The following is a 21,890-nucleotide window of genomic DNA, read 5'->3' as shown; positions in this document are numbered from 1 at the left end:
GTAATAAGAGCGGCAGGGCTGCGTCCCCGGCACCCGGCCGCCCACATGGCTAGCTTATGCCCCGAAATAATTACATGGAAACTGTATTCTTTTAATCACTGCCTGGCCCATTAGTTCCGGCCTCTTATTGGCTAGCTCTTACATATTGATCTAACCCATTTTTAATATTCTGTGTAGTATCACGAGCTGGCTTACCAGGGCAGATCTTAACCTGCGTCTGTCTGGAGTGGGAGAATCATGGCGACTCCTTACTCGGCTTCTTTCTCCCAGCATCCTGTCTGTTTACTCCACCCACCTAAGGGCTGGCCTATAAATGGGCCTAGGCAGTTTCTTTATTATTTAACCAATGACCTTCCTCCATCATTTCCCCTTTTTCTGTTTAAACAAAAAAAAGGCTTTCATTTTAACATAGTAAGATTACATATAGCAAAACAGTTATCAAGCAAGAATTACAGTTACAATATTTATATCTATTTTATCTTTTATCATAACTAAGGAAAACTATAACTATAACTAACCATTCTTCAACTCCATCAAAGACTCCAGAAGGATACAATATTACCTAAGTAAACAAGAAATAAGAAACTTCAAACTCTAGAAATGACAGAGACATTTCGCTGCCTGGACAGTCACCCAAAGTTTTTTTGTACCGTTGGGGCATCCATCTTCGACCTTCAGGCCCATAGTATCCAGCAGACATTTTCATCAAGCAGGAAATTCCAAAGACAGTTCAGTCACTTTTTGCTGTGTCCTGCAGAATGTCTCGCAGACTCTTTCATGAGTCAGGAACCCCGAAAGACCATCTCACCTTCAGGCAAGTTCAGCAGTCCTCTCTCTGCGGGTTCTTTGTATCCAGTTTATGCATCAGTCCAGGCAAGAGCAGTTTCTTGCCCAAATGGCTATCAAACTCCATAAGGAGCCTCTTCAATGCCCATCTTCCTCTTGAAGTAGATTGGTGCTGTCAGGAGCAGATGTGTCTCATTGTCATAAAAAGCCCTAAATTATTAAAACACTTAAATGCCATATTCTGCAGTCTTTGAAAGATATGAAGAATGCCTATCTAGCTGAAATATATCTATGCACATCCAGAAAATCTAACTAACATGACTAAAAGCTTGACAATTATTGATGATTATCCATTAACAACCTATATTTCCTAATTATACATTACATTTTTAAATGAACTATACAATCACAATACCTTAATCAAGATTAGAAATATGCATATACATATAACAAAATTGACCTTCAAATCCACACCAATGCAAATTATTCATATCTATATCATATCCCCCTTTAAATGTAAAAGAACATTTATAAACAATATTTGGGAACATGGGCGCAGTTTTTTTCTCTCCAAACTGCTTCCTGCTGAATGGGGGCGCTGTTATTCAGATCTTTCATGGTGTAACCTGTGTGTCAGGGTCATCTCAGTCGGCAGTTGAGTGAAGTAATTTTCTGAAGGTGTTCACAGTAACCTTTCAGGAGGGCGTGGTCTATCATACCATATTGGGATAGAAGAAATCCACAGAGTCTCATCCTCTGTGAAAACAAAAGAAGACCCTCTCCAAAGCATCATATCCTTAGACCCATATTCTGAAATCATAATACCCTTGTATCCATTCTGGTTTAGCTTGGCAGCCCATATAATGAAATGTCTCTCTGCACTTAGCTCCTTCACAGTCAAAAATTTTAAAGAAAACACAATAATACAAAGAATCCAGACTCTCTGTGAATTTTCCATTTTTACGTGGCTTATTTTTCTTTATTTCTTTTAATCTATAACTATCTGTACTCTGTCTCTTTAAAGACTTTACCCTTTTTTAAGACATTAACTTTATTCTTTATATATATTTTTTTCTCTCTCTCAAGCCTTCGTACATTCATCCAACAGTGTCTGAATCAGTTCTATTGTGAATCTGTAATTTTTTTAGTATCCAGGAGCACTTTGTTTTGCGCTTTTAAATCGCTAAGCACTTAAGAATCTAAGCTGTGACATTCCTAGGTCAAAAACAGGTACTGCCTGCTTGCCCCGCCCAGTCCAACATGGCGGAGCCGCTCGTGCCTCTGATCCTTGCACATTGCACCAGTAGCATGGTGGAGCTGTTTGTGCCTCTGAGCCGCAGCACAAAATGACTTCCTTTTAGGCACACAGTGAGTCTAGTTGCCATCAAACAAATCGTAGCACTTTACTCCAAATGCTCCGTTTAAAAGCTCTGTCTCCCGCAGGAGCCAGACAGAGATCGCAATGGCGGCACAGCCCAAAAAGCCGGCATTTTAAAACAGCCAGTTTTTTCCTGCTGCTGAGTCAGGACAATTTCTTTGCGGCACGCAACCCACAAACAGCAAAAAGCTTTCTTAAATTCTCTCTCTCTCCTTTTTAAGCCCTCTCAGGTTTTACGTGGAGTTCATTAGCACGTTGGGTGCCACTCTGTAGTAATAAGAGCGGCAGGGCTGCGTCCCCGGCACCCGGCCGCCCACATGGCTAGCTTATGCCCCGAAATAATTACACGGAAACTGTATTCTTTTAATCACTGCCTGGCCCATTAGTTCCGGCCTCTTATTGGCTAGCTCTTACATATTGATCTAACCCATTTTTAATATTCTGTGTAGTATCACGAGCTGGCTTACCAGGGCAGATCTTAACCTGCGTCTGTCTGGAGTGGGAGAATCATGGCGACTCCTTACTCGGCTTCTTTCTCCCAGCATCCTGTCTGTTTACTCCACCCACCTAAGGGCTGGCCTATAAATGGGCCTAGGCAGTTTCTTTATTATTTAACCAATGACCTTCCTCCATCACACCTTGATTGAGAAAGAGCCTCTCATTGACCTGGAACTTGCCAAGTAGTCTAGGTTGGTTGGCCAGCGAGCCCCAGGGATCCTACGGTCTCCCCCATCCTGGTGCTGGGATTGCAAGTATGTGTCATCATGCCTCATTTTTTATGTAGATTCCAAGGATTGAACTCAGGTCCTCGTGTTTGTTCAGCAAGCACGTCATTGCCTGACAGCTGTCTCTCCAGCTCCTGTATCTTTCCCACTGATGATCTAGCCATGGTGTAATTGAAGCCGAAAAATCCAGGTTTCTTCCTGATTCAGGACCTCACCATGCAGTCCTGGCTGTCCTGGAACTCACTTTGTAGACCAGGCTGGCCTCAAACTCAGAGATCCACCTGCTTCTGCCTCACAAGTGCTAGGATTAAGGGCATGTGCCACAGGCTAGATAACAAGGAGGGTCCAAAGAGGGATGTATGGATTTCCTTGGCAAGGGGAAATAGAAGAGATCTCCTGCGTAAACTGGGGTGAGGGTTGGGGATGTGGGGGGATGGGAGCTTGAGGGAGCAGGCTGGGTGGGTTGGGTGCAGGAGGTAGGTTGGGGGCCAGACAGAGTGGAAAAGTAAGGAAAAAGACATTTTGATAGGAAAGCCCATTTTGGGATTAGAGAGAAACCTGGTGCCAGGGTAACCCCCTAGGAACTCACAAGGATGACCCAGCTAAGACTCCTAGCAACGGTGGAGAGGGTGTCTGAACTGACCATCTATTGTAATCAGATTGGTGACTACCCTAATTGTCGTCAGAGAGCCTCATCCAGTAACTGATGGAAGCAGATGCAGAGATCTACATCTGCTGAGTTCTAGGAATCCTGCTGAAGAAGGGAGGAGGGATTGTACGAGCTGGGAGGGGGTGTTGCGGGGGGGGGGAGGGTCAAGGTCACACATGATGGGGGAACCCACAGAGACATCTGACCTAAGCTCATGGGAGCTCATGGACTCTGGACCAACAGTTAGGAAGACTGCATAGGATTGACCTAGGTCCTCTGCGTGTGTGTGTGTGTGTGTGTGTGTGTGTGTGTGTGTGTGACAACTGTGTAGCTTGGTCTCTTTGTAAGGCTCCTAGCAGTGAGATTAGGACCTGTCCCTTAGCTGACTTTTGGGAGCCTGTTCCCAATGCTGGGTTACCTTGCCCAGCCTTGATGCAGGGGGAAGAGCTTGGTCCTGCCTCAAGTTGATGTGCCAAGCTTTGTTCAAGCCCATGGGAGGCCTGCCCCTTTATGAATGAAGACAGAGGAAAAGTGAATGGGGAGGGAATAGGTGGGAGGTGGGGGAGGGGATGAGAAGAGAGGAGGGAATGGAAACTATGGTTGGTATGTAAAATAAACGAGAAAAATGTTAATTAAATAAAATTTAAAAATATAAATAAAGGTGTGTGCCGCTGCACTAAGAGGTTTGCTTGTGGAACTAACTCATTGGCAGGTACATTGTCTTCCCAAGCTTTCTCAGAGTGGCACTTGACCAGTGGGAACTGATTTCAAGTTAGGGAAGTAACCCACAAAGCTGGACGCGGTGGAGCGTGCTTGTAATCACAGGACTTGAGAGTGTGAGGAAGAAGGAGCCACTGCAAATTTGAGGACAGCTTGGAATTTACAGTGAGCTCAAAGCTAGCCAGAGCAACCTAATGATTCTGACTCAAAATTTAAAAGCATAAAAGGAGCGCTAAGATATAGATCAGTGGTACAGAGTGTAAGGAGTAAAATCTAATGGTTCATTTTCAACAGAAAAGTAGCATGGGTCAGTTTAGGTTCAATTATCGATAAACAGAAAATACTGGACTCCTGGGGGCAGTCTACTAACTATGAATAGGTTTTTTACCCACCAACCACCACCCCATAATAAGTTTCTTCACAGACTCAGTAAGCCAGATCAAGCTGAACTAAAAAACTACAAGAACAGATTTATTTGAGCAAAGCAACTCCCAGGCAGTTTCTCCAATCCCAGAGATTGAGGCTTGAGAGCCCTCCCCCCCCACAACTAATGCAGGAAGACTTTATAGATTGTAGACAAGGGGTGATGACGTGTCTCCCACAAACTGGGGTTGTGCACAAGTATGGTCAAAAGCTCAGCTCTGTAAGTGGGGTCTTGGGTGGCTGGCAACTTCAGGGGAGGAAGCTGCAGTAGCTGCCAAGAATGTGGAACTGGGCATTTATTAGCATTCAGAGACTCTCTGAGTGGGCAGGGTTTGGAGGCAGAGAAACAGCTCCCAGGTCTGCACCAGGGTTGCAGAAAGAATGCCTTCAGAGTGGCGGTCCTTAGAAAAATGTTCTATCTAGCTGAGAGAAAGACTCCCAGTCATGATCTGAGGTCATGCGCTTTATACTGCCAGCTCTCATTCTCCTTGGCTTCTTTGTTCACACAGCTTATATACACATTCAACAACAAACTTTAGGCAATAAAAAAGGTCACAAAAATTATTTCTCAAGGTCATAATGCATTCCCTGAGCAAACGATAAGGGACACACGAGAAATAAACCTGTCAGCTTTCTGATTAGTGGGCAGCTGTAAAGGGGAATTCAGCTGTAACGTTATCTTTAAGAAGATAGCCTACAAGGGGTTATGAAGGAAAAGGTTAAACTATTGAGAGGTCTAAGGAAGAAATATAGAAGTCGTGCACAGCCAATATCTGCTGGCACAGCCAAAACAGTACCTGAGCAGGGAGTGAGGATTGAGAAAAGACAGAGACAGAAGATAGATTCGGAAGGACTGTCAGTGAATACTACAGCGCGGAGTTTATTTCTCAGCATGCAACTCTGAGGCAGAAAAAGTGATACAAAAGTTGTATCCCAGACAACGCTGACACTACGCAGCATAGGCAGATGCTCTCTTAAGAGCTGGGCGGTGGTGATCCCAGCATTCAGGAGGCAGGCAGGTGTATTTCTGTGAGTTGGAGTCCAGCCTGTTATACAGAGTGAGTTCCAGGACAGGTTCCAAAGCTACAGTGAGAAACCTCTCGAAAGCACCCTCAAAAGCGTCACAGGTCTAATAATGCATTTTCTTATCTTGTGCACTACCCTACAGAGCACAAGGAGGGAAACTTGTAACTTTTCATTCAAGGTTGTGAGGCCAGACCATCCTCTGTAGTCCTGGCCATTTGTGAAGCCTTTTCCACGGTTATTTGAGCATAAGGCTGTTTCTCTCCGGACTTGGTTAACAAAGCAGACACTTGCAATTCTGTCCTTGTGTATTATCTGTGAAAAACATAACTTATGATCTATTCACAGAGACATTCAGTCTAGTTAATTATACTTGTCTTGTCAACCAGTTAATGATGGAAAACAGGCATCTAAGTTTCTCACCGTTTTGCGGAACAAAGGTTTAACTATAAAGGCATATTTTATTCACCAAAATCACACCGTACAGGAAAAAGTCATCCTCCAGTCAATTCACAGAAACAGCAGTGCCAGCAAATGGGGAACACACTGCCAGCCAGAAGTTATGGGAAGAATCCTATGGCCGTTTTAAGAGGAGGGGGTTTGTAGCACACAAGAGAATTACAGACAGAAGCAGTCTGTTATACACAGACAATAATCTCATAAACCTTGCTCAGGAGGCTCCTCCATCAGAGAGTGTAGTCATCTGTGGGTCAACCTTATGAATATCAGCTGTCTTCTACTGCATATTCTTATGGAGACTGACAAATGGGGTTTTCCAGACCATGCAGGGCAAGCTGGAGGTTCCGAATGAATAGTTACTACCATCTAAGCAGTTAGTCTAACTGTCGCTCCCAAAACCAGATGTTTAGAATGAAAAATTACTAATAGCCAAGGTGCCTAATGATCTGCAGACAGGATAAGATCATGTACTTGGTGCAGACCATAGCTGAACCCATGCATAGTTTTTGTTGAAGAAAACAATAAGACAAACTTATGAGGCACAGGGAAAGACAAGACCCAGATTGTACCCTTCTGATCATGCAGCCAATGAGGAAAGGGGGTGTCTTCGTGACTGTGAAGGGACTTCTTAGAAAAGGAAACATTTAACTGGGGGCTGGCATACGGTTCAGATGTTTAGTCTGTTATCCCATGACTCTGGCATCTCCAACATTTTGGGGTCTCCCACACAATCCATACTTCACCTTCACAGCTTCACACAATGGTCTCTGTGGGCTTCCACGCAGGGACACTCTTGATACAATGCCTGGTCTCAATGGCTTTCCTTGCTATGGAGGGAGATTTCACAGCCCCTTTCTTTCTACTTTTTCTCTAAATCCTGAGTTCTGGGATTAAAGGTATGTGCCGCCACCACCCAGCTATAATCCCTTTCTTATATCCTTGACTCTAAAGCCAAAACCACCTGGTCAAAGCTGCCAAGGTCTGCCGCTTGAAGGAGCTGGGACTTGGCCTCCTCATTCAATCACATCTTCACCAGCTGCCTCTTGCTGATGGTCTTCTTCACTGCCCATGCTTTTCTCTAATTCCTTTTCACAGTTTGGAATTTGCTTAGCTGGTTGGGTCTTGCCTGAAGCCGCCACTCCATTTGCTTAGCTGGTTGGGTCTTTTCCTGAAGCCGCTACTCCTTTATTTCATTTAGCACCAGGCTTTTCTTTAAACTGCTTATCTAGAATTGGCTCCAGCATCATACTTTCTGGTGCTCCTAATCTCTTCAAGCTGTACATTTTGTATTTTTCCTTTCTCAGTGTGGTGATTTGAAAGAAAATGGCCCCCAAAGGGAGTGGTACTATTGGGAGGTGTGGCCTTGTTGGAGGAAGTGTGTTATTGTAGGAGCAGGCTTACAGGTCTCATATATGCTCAGGTCACATCCAGTGTCTCAGACCACGTCCTGCTGCCTATGAGTCAAGATATAGGACTCTCAGCTGCTTCTCCAGCACCATGTCTGCCTGCATGCCACCATGTCACACCATGATGAGAATGGACTAAACCTCTGAAATGTAAGCCACCCCAATTAAATGTTTTTCCTTTATAAGAATTGCCATGCCGGGCGGTGGTGGCGCACGCCTTTAATCCCAGCACTTGGGAGGCAGAGGCAGGCGGATCTCTGTGAGTTCGAGACCAGCCTGGTCTACAAGAGCTAGTTCCAGGACAGGCTCCAAAACCACAGAGAAACCCTGTCTCGAAAAACCAAAAAAAAAAAAAAAAAAAAAAAAAAAGAATTGCCATGGTCATTGTGTCTCTTCACAGCAATAGAAACCCTAACTAAGACAGATGGACACAGTGGGAAATCATATGGAAGTCAACATGCAGGGCCTCAAACAACTAAAAAGAGAATTTCCATGTGATTCAGGCACACTGCTTCTAGAATCTATGTCAGCAAGCCGCAGAGATACCTGCACATCCTTGTTTATTGCACTATTTACGGTGGATAAGATATGGGACCAGCCTAGATGACCACCAGTAGAGGAGTGGATAAAGAAAACACGGGACTTGTGCATAGTGGAGAATTCTTCGGAGGAGGAGGACAGGTTTCAGAACTTGACATGTGACTGGACTTCGCCTGATCCTCCCGCCTCTACCTCTTGAGTACAGGTGTGGGCCACCATGCCTGTATACTGCAGTTTTATTCAACCATAAAGAACAGTGAAATTATATCATTTGTAAGAAATTAGAACGAACAGGGGATTATGTTAAGTAAAAACAATCTAGACTCAGAAAGATAAGTAGCATCTTTCTCTCCTGCTTGGAATCCAGGGGCAAGGGGATAAAAAAGTAAAATGGAGACTACTGAAAATGATGAGTATCCTGAATAGTGTCATCTTACTTTCTTTTATTGCTGTGAAGAGACACTGTGACCATGTCAACTCCTATAAAGGAAAGCATTTAATTGGGGTGCCTTACAGTTCAGGGGTTCAGTCCATTATCATCACGGTGGGAAGCATGGCAGTGTGCAGGCAGACATGGTGCTGGAGAAGGAGCTGAGAGTTCTCCATTTGCATCCACAGGCAGCGACTGCCATGCTGGTCGTGGCTTGAGCATCTGAGACCTCAAAGCTGGCCCCCTGTGAACACTTCCTCCAACAAGGATGCACCTGCTCCAACAAGGCCACACCTCCTAATAGTGACATTCCCTATGGCCTATAGGAGCCATTTTCATTCAAACCACCACAATGAATAAGATCAAATGTGCTAAGGCGTGCACAGAGCTGTCGCAATGAGCTGGAGAGATGCTCAGCTGTTAACCCAGGTTTGGTTCTCAGCCCCTGAATAGCAGTTCACAGGCACCCATCACTCCAGTTCCAGAGGATGCAGCACTCTCTTCTGACCTCCTCATGCACACAAGGTCTGTATGTTCATACAGGCAAACACATTCATACACACAAAATAAAAAGGAAATATAATAAAATGTGGTCTACCTCTGTCTTTGTATAGCCAATACATGCCAATAAAATCTATAGTTTTTACTATCTTCCTTATTTTATTTTATTTTTTGTTTTTCATTTCATTTATTTAGTTAAATTAAATTGATGTAGAGTAGACTCCTAGATGTCAGAGTCTGGGTCAGTCCCCTCCACCCAAGGCCTGGGATAGCACTCCACACAGGGACCAATAAGAGCTACTCCCACTTTCCCTTAAATGGACTCCCTAAATTCGCAGATGTGTCTAATTTGAGGTGCCCAGAATGTGTGCAAGGATAGCTAGGAATACGCCTGACATGCTGGTCGAGTGTCGAGTCTGAGGACTTTAGAGGGAGTTGGTTCTCTCCTTCTATTGTGTGGGCTCCCGAGATCAAACTCTATCATGGCAGCAAACACCTTTACCTGAGGAGACTTTTTTTTTTTTTTTTCACCAGCCTCTCATGCAAAGTTTTATCTCAATTGTTAGTGAGGCCGCTGTAGAGAGACAGAAGGCAGAAAGAAAGAGGCTTTGTCTGATCTTAGCCAGGACCTTGTTTATTCATGACGAGAGGGTATTTTTGTTACCCATGTGTACCGATGGTCAAGATGCCCACAGTAGCTGAGCTATGACTTCTTACAGTGGTGGAAATGACCTCGTAGTCCATAAAGGAAGATGGGAAGTGTATTCTTTCAGTAGGCAAGTTTGAAATTTATCTTAGCTCTCTGAAAAAGAAGTTCTTAGAGTCTAATAACGGAACAACTTTACTTTCATAGGGGCACAGCTCAGGGAACCTGACATGGCTAGGTCCTACTAATTCTTGGGCTCCTTAAGCAGTTTCTCCGAGGCCACAGATCCTTTCCAGGTCCCGCCCCTCCCTTCAGGGCCCGCCCCCAGCTTCCAGTTCCCGTTTCCTTTCCTTCCAGAGGCCCCGCCCCCGACACAGCAGGGCCTGCGTCTGCGGCTGCGCACAGCCAGACTTGCCCGGCGGGCCAAGATGGCAGCGTCCTGCGTGGCGGTGCTGGCTTTGGCGCTGCTGTTGCCGGTGCTGCTGCTGTGCGCGTGGAAGCGCGGGCGACAGGCGGGCGCGTCCGCGCACGTGGTCGTCGTGGTGCTGGGCGATGTGGGCCGCAGCCCTCGCATGCAGTACCACGCGCTGTCATTGGCCCAGAGCGGCTTCTCCGTGACGCTGCTGGGGTTCTACAGTGAGTGGCAGGGACCTGGGAGGGATGCTCAGCCGGGACCCTTGGCTCGCTCTGGTCTGGGCCTGAGGCAGGAACGGTTGTGCTCCTCTCCTGCCTGTTCTGGCCTGGACCGCTGCTTCCTGGTGTCTGCGAGCAGCCTGTGTCAGCCGCCCTTTACCATACGTGAGGACTACGAAGAGATCGGTTGCAAGGTCCCATCTAATTCGCCTAGGTAGTGCAGAGACTGGGGCTGAAACCCTGGTGTGTGAGACCTCAGTGCTGGTCACCACTTCCTTGTGCTGCCTTGTCAGTGAGTTAAGACACTGTGTTTCTTTACATCCCTTATCCAGCGCTGAGCCTCTCTTGCTGGGGATATTTCTCTTCTTCCCTAAGGTGCAGGCAGAGGTGTCCACTTCCTCTTCCTTATGCACCATGTTGATGATTTTGCAGGGGCCCAGTCTCACTAAGCAGCCACTAGCTGGCTTGGACCTCGGTGTGTAGACCACAGTGTCCTTGAACTCACAGAGATCAACCTGCCTTTAGGGTGCTGGAATTAAAGGTGTGCACTACCAAGCCCCCAATATGTCCGACCTTTTGACAGCGATATGAAATCTACCAGCATGTCAGGCGCATTCCTAGCTATCCTTGCACACATTCTGGGCACCTCAAATTGGACACATCTGCGAATTTAGGGGTCCATTTAAGAGAAAGTGGGAGTAGCTCTTATTGGTCCCTGTGTGGAGTGCTATCCCAAGCCTTGGATGGAGGGGACTGACCCAGACTCTGACATCTAGGAGTCTACATCAGTTTAACTGAGTTCCTATTGCTCGCCAGCCATTAAGTTAGAGAATGTGGGTATGATAAAGGACATTCTAATAGAAGAACACAGAGTGACTCCATTTTCTATTCTGGCTACTGGGGACCAGAGAGGGTTTTGATAAGTACTAGACTAGGATCCTCCCCCACCATTTATTTAAGACAGCGGCTTGCTTTGTAGCACATGCTAGCCTTGAACACCCTATCCTCTTTATCCTTTCAAGTACTGGGATTACAGGTGTGAAGGAACACACCCTGCTGCCTGTAACTACTTCTGATACCTTAAAGGGCACATTTATATTTGCAGACTCCAAACCTCGTGTTGAACTCTTGCAGAGTGATAGGATTCAGATTGTGAAGCTGACAGAGCTGCCAAATCTGGGAGGTAGGACCAGACAACTCCAGCTTCCTGACTAGGGGTAGGTGGTTTGGAGGGGTGGTTGTGTATTGGCGAGCTGAGGGGACTAGCAGATTGCCAAGAGCTCCGTTGTAGAGACAGATGTTTTCTGACTTGCAGCTGGACCCCGACTTCTCCAGTATGGAGTCAAGGTTATTTTTCAGGCAGTGTACTTGCTGTGGAAGTTGATGTGCACAGACCCTGCAGCCTACATCTTCCTTCAGGTATATGACAGCTGCTGCCTACCTGTGAGAGCCGCTGTTAGCAGTTCACTTGGGGGCCTTGGAAACATGCACAAATTGGGTTGTGGGTGTGGGTCAGTGAGATCCTGGATTTGATTTCCAGTCCACATACAAAATGTACAATTTATTAAATATATTGCATACTTCTGTGTGCATAAAGCATAAAAAACATGAGGAGGGCTGTTGCATTCATGGACTTGTGGCAGCTGTGGTCACCTGTACGACACCAGCACAGATCTAGCCTGCCAACATTTAGCATGGCTAGGGGAGGAATTCATGCGGTCCTGTCCCTAGCTGAGGAACTGTTGGCAGTTAGTGGTTGTTAAGGGAAGGGGAGTCCTTTTTCTTCCATAGTGAGTCCACTAGTTAAATGCCCATGCTCCAGGAAGTAACCCCATTCCTGTATTCATACGAGCAACTCTAATTAAACTCAGTCATTAAAAATAAAAGATCTGAAACTAGGAGGGGACTAGTTGGGTTATTGAAAGGTTGGGAGGAGGCTAGGAAAGGGTAAGGTGTGAGTGATCAAAATGATTATGTATACAGTAATGAAACTGTCAAATAATAAGTGCAATAATATTAAAAACCAAATAAGCTTGAGTGTGAGGGTTGCTGGAGAAATGGCTCAGCATTTAAGATTCCTTGTTCTTGCAGAGGACCTAGGCTTAGTTCCCAGCACCTACAATAGTGGCTTACAACTGTCTGTAACTCCAGTTCCAGGGGATCTAATGTCCCCTCCTGGCCTCTGCAGGCACTAGGCATGCATGTGGTATACACACATACATGTAGGCAACCACTTACATAAATAAAAATAAATATTAAAAACCAAAAACTTGAGTAGGAGTTTCTAGTGTCTGTTGTGTGTGTCGTACCCACTAGTATCTTGAGGTATTTAATTGATGTATTTTAATGCTCTCAAGAGAACCTGTGGCATAGGTTCTCACTATTTAGACCAGACTGGCCTCAAACTCTCAGAGATCTGTCTGCCTCTGTCTCTTGAATGTTGGGATTAAGGGTGTACGCCACCACACCTGGCCTTATTGGTTTTTTTTTTTTTTTTGATCTTTTATGTATGACTGAGATAAGTAAGAGTATAGGGTATATACGTCTGTAACTCATGTCCAGTTTCTTTCTTAGGAGAAATTCTTAGCAGTGGAATTGCTTTGTCAGAAATTCCTGTTTAAAATGTGTGTAACTTGATAGTCTCAGAGTGAACCTGGACCTTTGGGGTGTCTATGTTTTAGGTTCTGTGATTTCTGCTGCTGTTTGGCGTTTTTCAGAGCTTGCAAACAAACAAAAAAAAACCAAAACCAAACCAAAAAACATGTTTTTCCATTTTTGTATTCCAATTTTTACCTTTCCCTTAGTTTTTATTTTATCTTGGTGTGTGTGCATGTACATGCATGTTCATGTGGGCTTGAGTGTGTACATGCCATGGCATGTGTGTGGAGGGCAGAGGACAATCTTGGGGGTCCTTTCATTGTTTGAGATGGGGGGTCTCTGTCCCTCACCTCATATGTAGGCTAGCTTTCCTATGACCTTCCACGGTTATCTCCTGTCTTCCAGCTCCTATCTTGCTGGAGGAATCCTGGGGTTATTTTTGGGAGATGCCATGCCCAGCTCTATATGGAGTCTGGGATGAATGCAGGTCCTTATGTTTGGGTGGCAAATTCTTTACCTCTTGAACTGTGTCCTTAACCCAGGTGCTCTTGATTGTTCATGATTTGGGGGTTTCCAGATTGGTCAGTTTTGATAACTTCTTACTCTGTTTTCTTCTTGTGATGGCAGAGAGGGCCTTCCTTCTGCCCATTGCTGATGAGAATCTTTATAGGTCACGGCCTCGTCTTTGCTCTTTGCTGTGTGGTCACTCCTCTTCATTCGGGTACATGGGCCATGGTCTGTGCTTCCTCCACTGCCTCCAAGTGTCTCTTTCCTAGAACCCTCCGGGCCTGCCTGCCATTGCCGTCTGCTGGCTTGTGGGTTGTGTATGTGGGAGCAAACTGGTCATCGACTGGCACAACTATGGCTACTCCATCATGGGCTTGGTACACGGCCCCCGACACCCCATTGTGCTGCTGGCCAAGTGGTGAGAGGGTGTGGGCGGGAGAGAAGGGCCTGGGGAGCGGGCTGGATCTGCAGCAGGGTCCTTGGTTCTGCTTTGACCCTGGTTGTCCCATCTCATTGTTTGCTTCCAGCTCTAGGGGTCACCTAGCTGTGCCCTTTCCCTTTCCCTACTGGGACTGATGTTCCTTGTTGCCCAGGCAGTTCCTGACTGTCACACAATACCAGTTTCATGCCAGGTGCCAGGCCAGGCCAGGCCCGCGTGTCTCCCATCTGTCTCCATCACCCCAGCTATGGTACACTGAGTTAGGAGAGTGGGCTGAGAGTCATGTCTCTTGCCACCAGGAAGTAAGTCAGGAATCAGCCCCAGGGAGTTCCATTTCAGAGCCTTCTCCATATCTGGAGGGGGAAAAGGCTGCAGTAGGTATTATGGTGGTAGCTAAGGATCTTTCTCACTTGGTCCAGCCTGGCTTTGAATTCATGTCGGTCCTCTTGCCTCAGCTGCTTATGCTCTGGAATTATAGGCACACTCCTCCACACCCAGTTTATTACCCCCCACCTCCTCCACTGAGGCAGGGCTTCTGTGTAGCTCTGGCTGTCCTGGAACTCCCTTTGTAGACCAGGTTGGCCTCAAATGCAGAGATCTGCCTGCCTCTGCCTCCTGAGTGCTGAAGTTAAAGGCTTATGACACCACCCCCAGCTTTTAGATATTTTCTTTTTGTAATTTTTTGATTTATTTTTGTTTTTAAAAAATAATTTTATAAATGGATATTTTTCCTGAGTATTTTTTGGTGTACCTGTGGAGGCCGGAAGAGGGCATCAGATCTCCTGGGACTGGACTGTGAGCTGCCTGGTCCTCTAGAAGTGCTATCTGGTCCTTAAATTTGTTTTTTTGAGTCTCGCTTATTGCAGGTTGGCCTTGATCTACCTGAGGTTACAGGTATGCGCTGCCACGCTTATTTTATGATGTGCTGGAGATGGAATCCAGGACTCTGATGCATTATGGGCAAGCACTCTACCAGCTGAGCTACATCCTGCCTTTTTCCCTTGAGTGTTTGGATAGGCGCGCACCACCATGCCCCGTTTTTGTAGCACTCGAGATAGAACCAGGGCCTTAGCTTGCCAGGAAAACACTCTGCCAGCTGAGCCACATTCCCAGCCTGCAGTTTAGTAACCTTGACTTCCTCTTCCTCCCTCTCCTGGGACAAAGCCTCAAGTCCCTAAACTCCCTCATACCATAGTGAGAGAGCGGCAGCCCTGCTGGGCCAGGGTGGCTGAGACTTGCTTAAGTGGCCCTTCCTGGGTTTCTCTCTATTGTGTGCGAATGGATTTATGGAGACTGTTTCCTTTCGAAGTAACTGTGTAAGCTGAACAGGGAAGGAAGTGTGTGAAAAAGTAACTGTACGGGGAGCGCATGGCACATCCCGACAGGCTCAATGGCCCTAGTTCTGCAGCCTTTTCACTACCCATGGGTATCAAGTCATATGGAGAATGGGGTGGGATCTAGGCTCATCCCATGGCTACCTGCTGATCCCCAAGACATCTTTGTAGGTACGAGAAGTTCTTCGGGCGCCTATCCCATCTGAACCTGTGTGTGACCAATGCGATGCGGGAGGACCTGGCAGAGAACTGGCATATCAGGTATGCAGGCCTGGGATACCCATCAGCCCGCCATGTGTTCTGAGAGCTGGAGCACCTGCTGTGTTGCGTTGAAGCAGTCATGCCCTGGGAGATAGTTACGGGCTTGAGAAGCCAAGGGAGGAGGCAGTAGGCTGTCTTTCCCTCCCAGCTGTGTGGCCTAGGACTTTTTGGTCCTAAAGGTCTGCAGTATTCTAAGTGATCCTGGAGTTTCCTGTCTTTGGGATTCCCTAAACTCCCTTGCTTTTTGGAATCCTGCTGTGTCCTGTTGCTTAGATTTTTCTCTGCCCACTCCCATCTTACATCAGGGCTGTGACTGTCTACGACAAGCCAGCATCTTTCTTTAAGGAGACGCCCCTGGACCTGCAGCACGAGCTCTTCATGAAGCTGAGCCGCACGTACCCTCCTTTCCAAAGCTGGTATGTCTCCCTCTTTCTGCTGTCCTGGTCTCCTCAGGCTCATCCAGGTCCAGCGAGCTGATGCTGCGGCCTGCCACCTATTCCTGTAAACAAGCTTTTATTGGAACACAGTCCACCTGTTCACCTCTGTGTTGTCAGTGGCTGCTAGAAGCCTGCTGTGGCGCTGAGTCTCTGTAATCCCAGCACTGGGGAGGCTGAGGTTTAAGGCCAGCCTGGGCTACATGGCAAGCCCTTACCTTACCTTAAAAATAGTGGTTGCTCCCAAGCTGCAGCAGTGGAACTAGGTTTCACAAGAGTCTATGACCTACAAAGCCTGAAGCAGCTACTCTCAGGCCCTTTAAGGAACTGCCTGCTGAGCCTTGTGCTACCTTGCCCTGTGGCCAGCGGGTTCTTGTGGGGCAGGGGACCTGAGTGTCCTCTGGGCATCTCACTGGGGAGAGAAGGCACCTGTTTCAATTCTGCCCCTGTTCTCTGTGTGCTCCTGGGAACCAAGCATGGCTGCTGAGAGGCGGGTCAGTACCTTCTCACTGGGAGGCTGAGCAGGTAGAGGGAGAGCCTGTGGGGGTGGGTACTGTTCCTATAACCTCAGTCCCAGCAACCAGGATCAGTGAGGTCAGTAGGGTGCCAAATGGCTGGGAGCCTGTGGCTCCTCTTTTGTGCCACAATGTCTAGTATCTCACCTCTCTCCTCTGATTCTTCAGCTCCGTGCCCTCGGACCCCAGCGTGGAGAGGTCGGCCTTCACCGAGAAGGACTGTCAGAGCGGAGTGGTGAGGCGTCTGCGTGGGCGGCCAGCACTGCTTGTGAGCAGCACGAGCTGGACAGGTCTGCCTCCCTCAGCACCTGGGCTGTGCCCAGCTTGTCTCGGGGTCTGAACAGGTCTGCCTCCCTCAGTACCTGGGGTGTGCCCAGCTTGTCTCGGGGTCTGGACAGGTCTGCCTTCCTCAGTACCTGGGGTGTGTGCCCAGCTTGTCTCGGGGGTCTGGACAGGTCTGCCTCCCTCAGCACCTGGGGTGTGCGCCCAGCTTGTCTCAGGATCTGGACAGGTCTGCCTCCCTCAGTACCTGGGGTGTGTGCCCAGCTTGTCTTGAGATCTGGGGATGGGTGTACGAGTAGGGAGGGAGGTTTGGGAGGCAGTCTGTGACCCTTTTCCCTCTCTCCCTGCAGAGGACGAGGACTTCTCCATCCTGCTGGGAGCATTAGAAAGTAGGTGTGTGGTACATTAGCAGCTTGGAGCTTGTCAGGGGCCGCTGCTTGGCACTTACCTGACCTTTTGTGGCAGCCTGTCACATGGTGTGCCCCTGGTGTCATGGGTGGGCCAGCTTGGGACAGTAGGGGAGGGCACAGGAAGCTTACTGCCATTACACGGTCATTGAGTGGCTTTTCCCACAGTCTGAATGTATCTTGAGATTAGCAACCCCCCGAGAAGCAGCTTCCCTGCTACACTTACTTATTTTTTCCTGGTTGGTGTGTCTTTTTTAAAAACAGAGTTTGAGCAACTAACACTCAGTGGAGACAGCCTTCCTTCCCTAGTCTGTGTGATAACAGGTACGATGGGAACACCATGTCATACTTTTTAGAAGGGCAGAGGGTGGCAGAATGGGCACATGGCCTTTAGAGGACACCTCAGTAGGGCACTGTCTCAGTAGTCATCTCAGTTCTCCAGGGTAATTTCTCCCTGTCTCCTCAAGACCTTGCCCAAACTAGGCAAGTGCTCTACCGAGGAGCTACATCCCTATCTGTAGTTTATCTTGCTGTGTGGAGAGAGAGGGTCTTATAGGTTGTCCAGGCTGGCCTCGAACCCACTCTGTAGTCCTGGCAAGCTTTGATATGCTAACCTGCCTCAGACTCCCAAGTAGCTGGTACAGAACTGTGTCACCATGTCCCTGGGGGTATAGGTTCTACATCCACTTGATAAATAGGGAACCTGAGGCTCAGAAAGGACTCAAGAGTTCAGATTTCAATCTGGATGGCACTTAGACCAAACCCTCCTCCCCTTTCCCAGTGTACTCCCAGCCTCTAGTTGAGCAGTGTGTCCTCTGTCCAGTCACAGGGTTAGGCAGCTCCCTCCTCCTGCTCCCTCCCAGTCAGGTTCCTAGGGGACCCTGGTATGCTAAGGAAAGTCCCTGTATCACTTGGTGCAGGTGGAGATTTGGTGTCCGTCTTGTTGGCACCCTAGCATTTATCTTAGGCCCCTTTGCAACCTGCAGCCCTGTGCCAGCTGGCTGGGTGCGCTTAACGCCTTGGCCGTGGAATGTCAGGGCCTGATGGGGCCACTGGCGGGTGTGGTTTTGGGAGAGTTGTCAGGTGTCAGCTGGAGCGGCAGGACCTGCCCAGTGGTAGTGATGGGGAGCGACAGTGTTAGTGACTTTTCTTCTCTGTGAAGGGAAGGGACCTCTCAGGGAGCACTACCGCCACCTCATCAGCCAGAAGCACCTCCAGCACGTCCAGTTCTGCACCCCATGGCTGGAGGCCGAGGACTACCCCCTGCTTCTAGGTGAGACAGAGGGCAGTATGACACTATCCCACAAGGGCAGACTGAGCTCCTTTTTGCCCTGTAATCTTTGAGACAGGATCTTTGTACCCTAAGGTAGCCCTGAGTTTGCAGCACAGCCTCCTGCCTCAGCCCCAAGAGCTGGGGTCATAGGTGTGTACTGGCGTGTCTGGGTTTTGTTGTTTGTTTTTTGAGACAGGGTTTCCCTGTGTAGTCCTAGCTGTCCTAGAACTCACTCTGTAGGCCAGACTAGCCTTGAGCTCAGAGAACTACCTGCCTCCTTGCCTCCTAAGTGCTGGAATTAAAGGCATGTGCCACCATCGGCTTTTTTTTTACTTTGTTTTTTAACTACTTTGTTTTTTAACTTATGGAGTTGGCTCTCTCCCTCCATCCACTATGGGGTCCAGAGATGGAACTCAGTATCAGGCTTGGGAGCACTGTCACCTGCTAAGCCAAGGCAGCCACCTTTTGTTATTTTTAAGTGGTCACTGGGTAATATTCTTAACAAAGCTGAATGAACCACAGCCATAGCCAGAAACTGCTGATCACAGTGACTGCCTGGGAATTTCCTCTTTGAAAGTGAATTGTGGCTAAGTAGAAACAATAAATCAATACAAGTAAAAACAAAAAGCAGTTTTAATCATTAGGCAGTGGGAGACAGGACCCAGTGGTCAGCCATGTTTCTGCCTCTGGTCAGGCTGCCTGACTCCTTGGTCAGTTTATGCCATTTGTATTTGGGGACAGTGTCACAGGGACAGCTTCTGATTTCCCCTCCTTGTCTAGAGGTCATTAAATAGACCGGGGAGAATGTGCCCTAGTGTTTTGACTGTCTTTGCAGGGTCAGCGGACCTGGGTGTTTGTCTACACATGTCTTCCAGTGGTCTGGACCTGCCCATGAAGGTGGTGGACATGTTTGGGTGCTGCTTGCCTGTTTGTGCCGTGAACTTCAAGTGGTAGGAAAAAATACCAAGCTATACCTGGGGCATATTGTATCAGCAGCCGGGGGCCCTGTCCTATGGTTGGGCTGAGCCCTAGTGAAGGATAGTCAGTTTGGAGCATCCACACCATGCCAGTCACCCAGATACCAAATGTAGTTAGGATGTTGGAAATATTAGTACATGCCTATAGTCTGGAGGCAGAGGCAAGAGGATCCCTGAGCTTGAAGCCAGCCTGTGCTACATGATGAATTCCTGTCTTGGGAATGTAGTAGCAAGGAGCATGTTGATTGTGTCTGTATCAGCATGTAGCTTTCTTTTTTTTTTTTTTTTTGGTTTTTCGAGACAGAGTTTCTCTGTGGTTTTGTAGACCAGGCTGGTCTCGAACTCACAGAGATCCGCCTGCCTCTGCCTCCCAAGTGCTGGGATTAAAGGTGTGCGACACCACCACCCGGCAGCATGTAGCTTTCTTGTCCTTGTTCCTTGCTGGGATGTTGACGCCATCTAGAGAGGATGTGAAGCATAGAGTAGGGGTTCATGTGGCTCACATGCAGAGCAGTTTACACAAGGAACCACCTGCGGATATGAGAGGGGCTCCAGGAGTATGTCCTGCACAGATAGAGGGACGGGTGGGTGGCTGGAGTTTGTTCATGGTTAACATTCTACTCAGGCTCCTGCTGTGAGAAGGGAACGGTGACCAGAGCTGCCTGCAGTCGACTGGATTTACATCCCTCTGTTCTGTGGCTCGTCTCTCAATTGGATGGGAACCATCCACACCAGTGCAGTTCTGGGACTCCACTTTCCCTGCCAGGGTGGATATGGGCATGGAGGCTGCAGCTTGACAGCTGGAGACCAGCCACAGGATGGAGTTCAGGATGTGAAACTCTGTGTGAGCCAAGCTCAGGGTTTGTCGGGATCAAATCTCCCAGTGACTCTGAAAAGGTACCCTTAATGTGTAGAGCCAAATACAGGCTTGCTGGGACCCTAGTTCTCCGGCTGGAGTAGAGAAAAAGCACAGAAACCATCTTGACACAGAAAGGTCACCTTCCTTTCTCCTAGTCAGCCTGGTGTTTTGACATGTGCTCTTGTAGGCTTTTCTTTCCAAATACTCCATCTCAGAACACTGAGGCCAGCCTACCATTCTTGACGCTGGCTTCACCAGAGGGAGCAGTGGTGGCTCACCTGTGTTCCCATCCTTTCCCCTTGTTTTGTCTGCAGTTTGCATGAGCTCGTGAGACATGGAGAGAACGGACTGGTTTTCAAGGATGCGGAGGAGCTGGCAGCACAGCTGCAGGTAGTAGGCCGACTCCCTGGGGGGTGGGGGAGGTTGGTGGCTTTAACCCTGGCTTTGAGCCAGCTCTCTGATCTCTGCTCCTCCACAAGGACAGCTGTGGTGGGGACTCTGGGATGTAGACAGGTGGAGGAAGGAAGCAGAGGCCTCCAAGATAGTCTCTCACCCTGCTCTGTCATTCACGATGACAGGAGCTAGAAGAGCCAGGCACACACATACTCCTGCCTCCTGTTTGTAAAGATGGGAGCTGTGCTGCCCTCTGGGGAGAGTGGGGGACAAGGGAGTTTCTGCAGTATACTTGTGCTCTCATTTCTGACAAGGGACTTGTTTGTCCTTACGTCCTTGTGAGAACTCTGAAACTCCATCCTGGTGTGGATGGAAATACAGCTGTGGACATGTACAGGGAGACTGGGTTCCTTACTTACAAAAAATGCCAGGTGGGCTGGCTGGACTCAGCCTGAAGCCTGCAGTTTGCCAGCCCCTGATAGATACTTCAAAGGCAAAGCTGTTATGGCTTCCATCTTAACTGCACCTGCAGTTGTGTTAGGGGTGGTAGAGGGAAGGGAAGACAGCAGGTGGAGGCTCATGCCCCAGCGCAGGGCTGTGGGTAAGTAGATTGATTCCTCAGGTATCCAGTGAGGGGAGGGGCACTGCTAGGCATGAGCAAGAAGGACCTGACATGGGGCAGGGTACGCAGGGAGCTGAATTCCAGTCTTCCTTTTCTTGTAGATGCTTTTCTTAAGGTTTCCTGACCCTGATGGAAAGCTAAACCAGTTCCGGAAGGAACTCCGGGAGTCGGAACAACTGCGGTGGGATGAGAGCTGGCAGCAGACTGTACTCCCTTTGGTCTCTCACAGATGACCTCCAGGCCAGAGGCTAGGGCCCTGCCCTCAGGGTGTGGAGCTAGGTCCAGGCTCCATCCATCCTGTACCCGCCCTTCCAACCAGCACCCACTCCACTTGGTCTCTGGTGGGCTGTTGAGTGCCCCCTAGTGGTCAGAAGCCCAAGGACGGCAGTGGACAACTGGGAAGTGGATCATTTGGCAGCTGCTTCATCCGGTGTCACTGAGAAGCTCTTCTCTCTGGTGACCCTGTAAACCTCTCCGTCCCTGGATTTTTGTCTCCGGACTTTCACATTCCTTATGTTCTGGTTCTTTTGGGCTGCCATGAGCTCTGGGATATCATATGTTCACTGGGATTGGCTGAGCAAGGCCTGAGCTGTCTGGCAGGACAGTCATACTTGATAAATTCATGTTTTTATTAGTACAGTAGAAATGCTTGCTCTGAGCCCATGTCCAC

At 48.1% G+C, this 21,890-nt stretch overlaps 1 protein-coding gene across 2 annotated transcripts; it reads left to right on the top strand.

Moving 5' to 3' along the window:
• The first annotated feature begins 10,108 nt into the window (after nt 1-10,108).
• On the top strand, nt 10,109-21,854 carry Alg1 (ALG1 chitobiosyldiphosphodolichol beta-mannosyltransferase). Of its 2 annotated transcripts, none has more exons than XM_057775504.1 (13): nt 10,109-10,322; nt 11,425-11,502; nt 11,635-11,738; nt 13,694-13,842; nt 15,369-15,458; nt 15,764-15,874; nt 16,576-16,697; nt 17,040-17,078; nt 17,361-17,420; nt 18,259-18,369; nt 19,205-19,319; nt 20,520-20,595; nt 21,322-21,854. In XM_057775504.1, exons 1-13 carry the CDS (start codon nt 10,115-10,117, stop codon nt 21,451-21,453), a joined length of 1,395 nt encoding a protein of 464 aa, XP_057631487.1. In that variant the 5' UTR covers nt 10,109-10,114; the 3' UTR covers nt 21,454-21,854. The 2 variants fall into 2 exon arrangements, with proteins under 2 accessions (XP_057631487.1, XP_057631488.1); XM_057775505.1 differs by having other exon boundaries at nt 10,251-10,322; nt 11,425-11,536.
• The last annotated feature ends 36 nt before the right edge of the window (nt 21,855-21,890 follow it).

The sequence above is a fragment of the Chionomys nivalis genome, chromosome 7 (assembly GCF_950005125.1).
Source record: "Chionomys nivalis chromosome 7, mChiNiv1.1, whole genome shotgun sequence".
Lineage (NCBI taxonomy): Eukaryota > Metazoa > Chordata > Mammalia > Rodentia > Cricetidae > Chionomys > Chionomys nivalis.
Note: the sequence above shows the minus strand (reverse complement) of the source record. Positions and strands in the feature narration are given on the sequence as shown.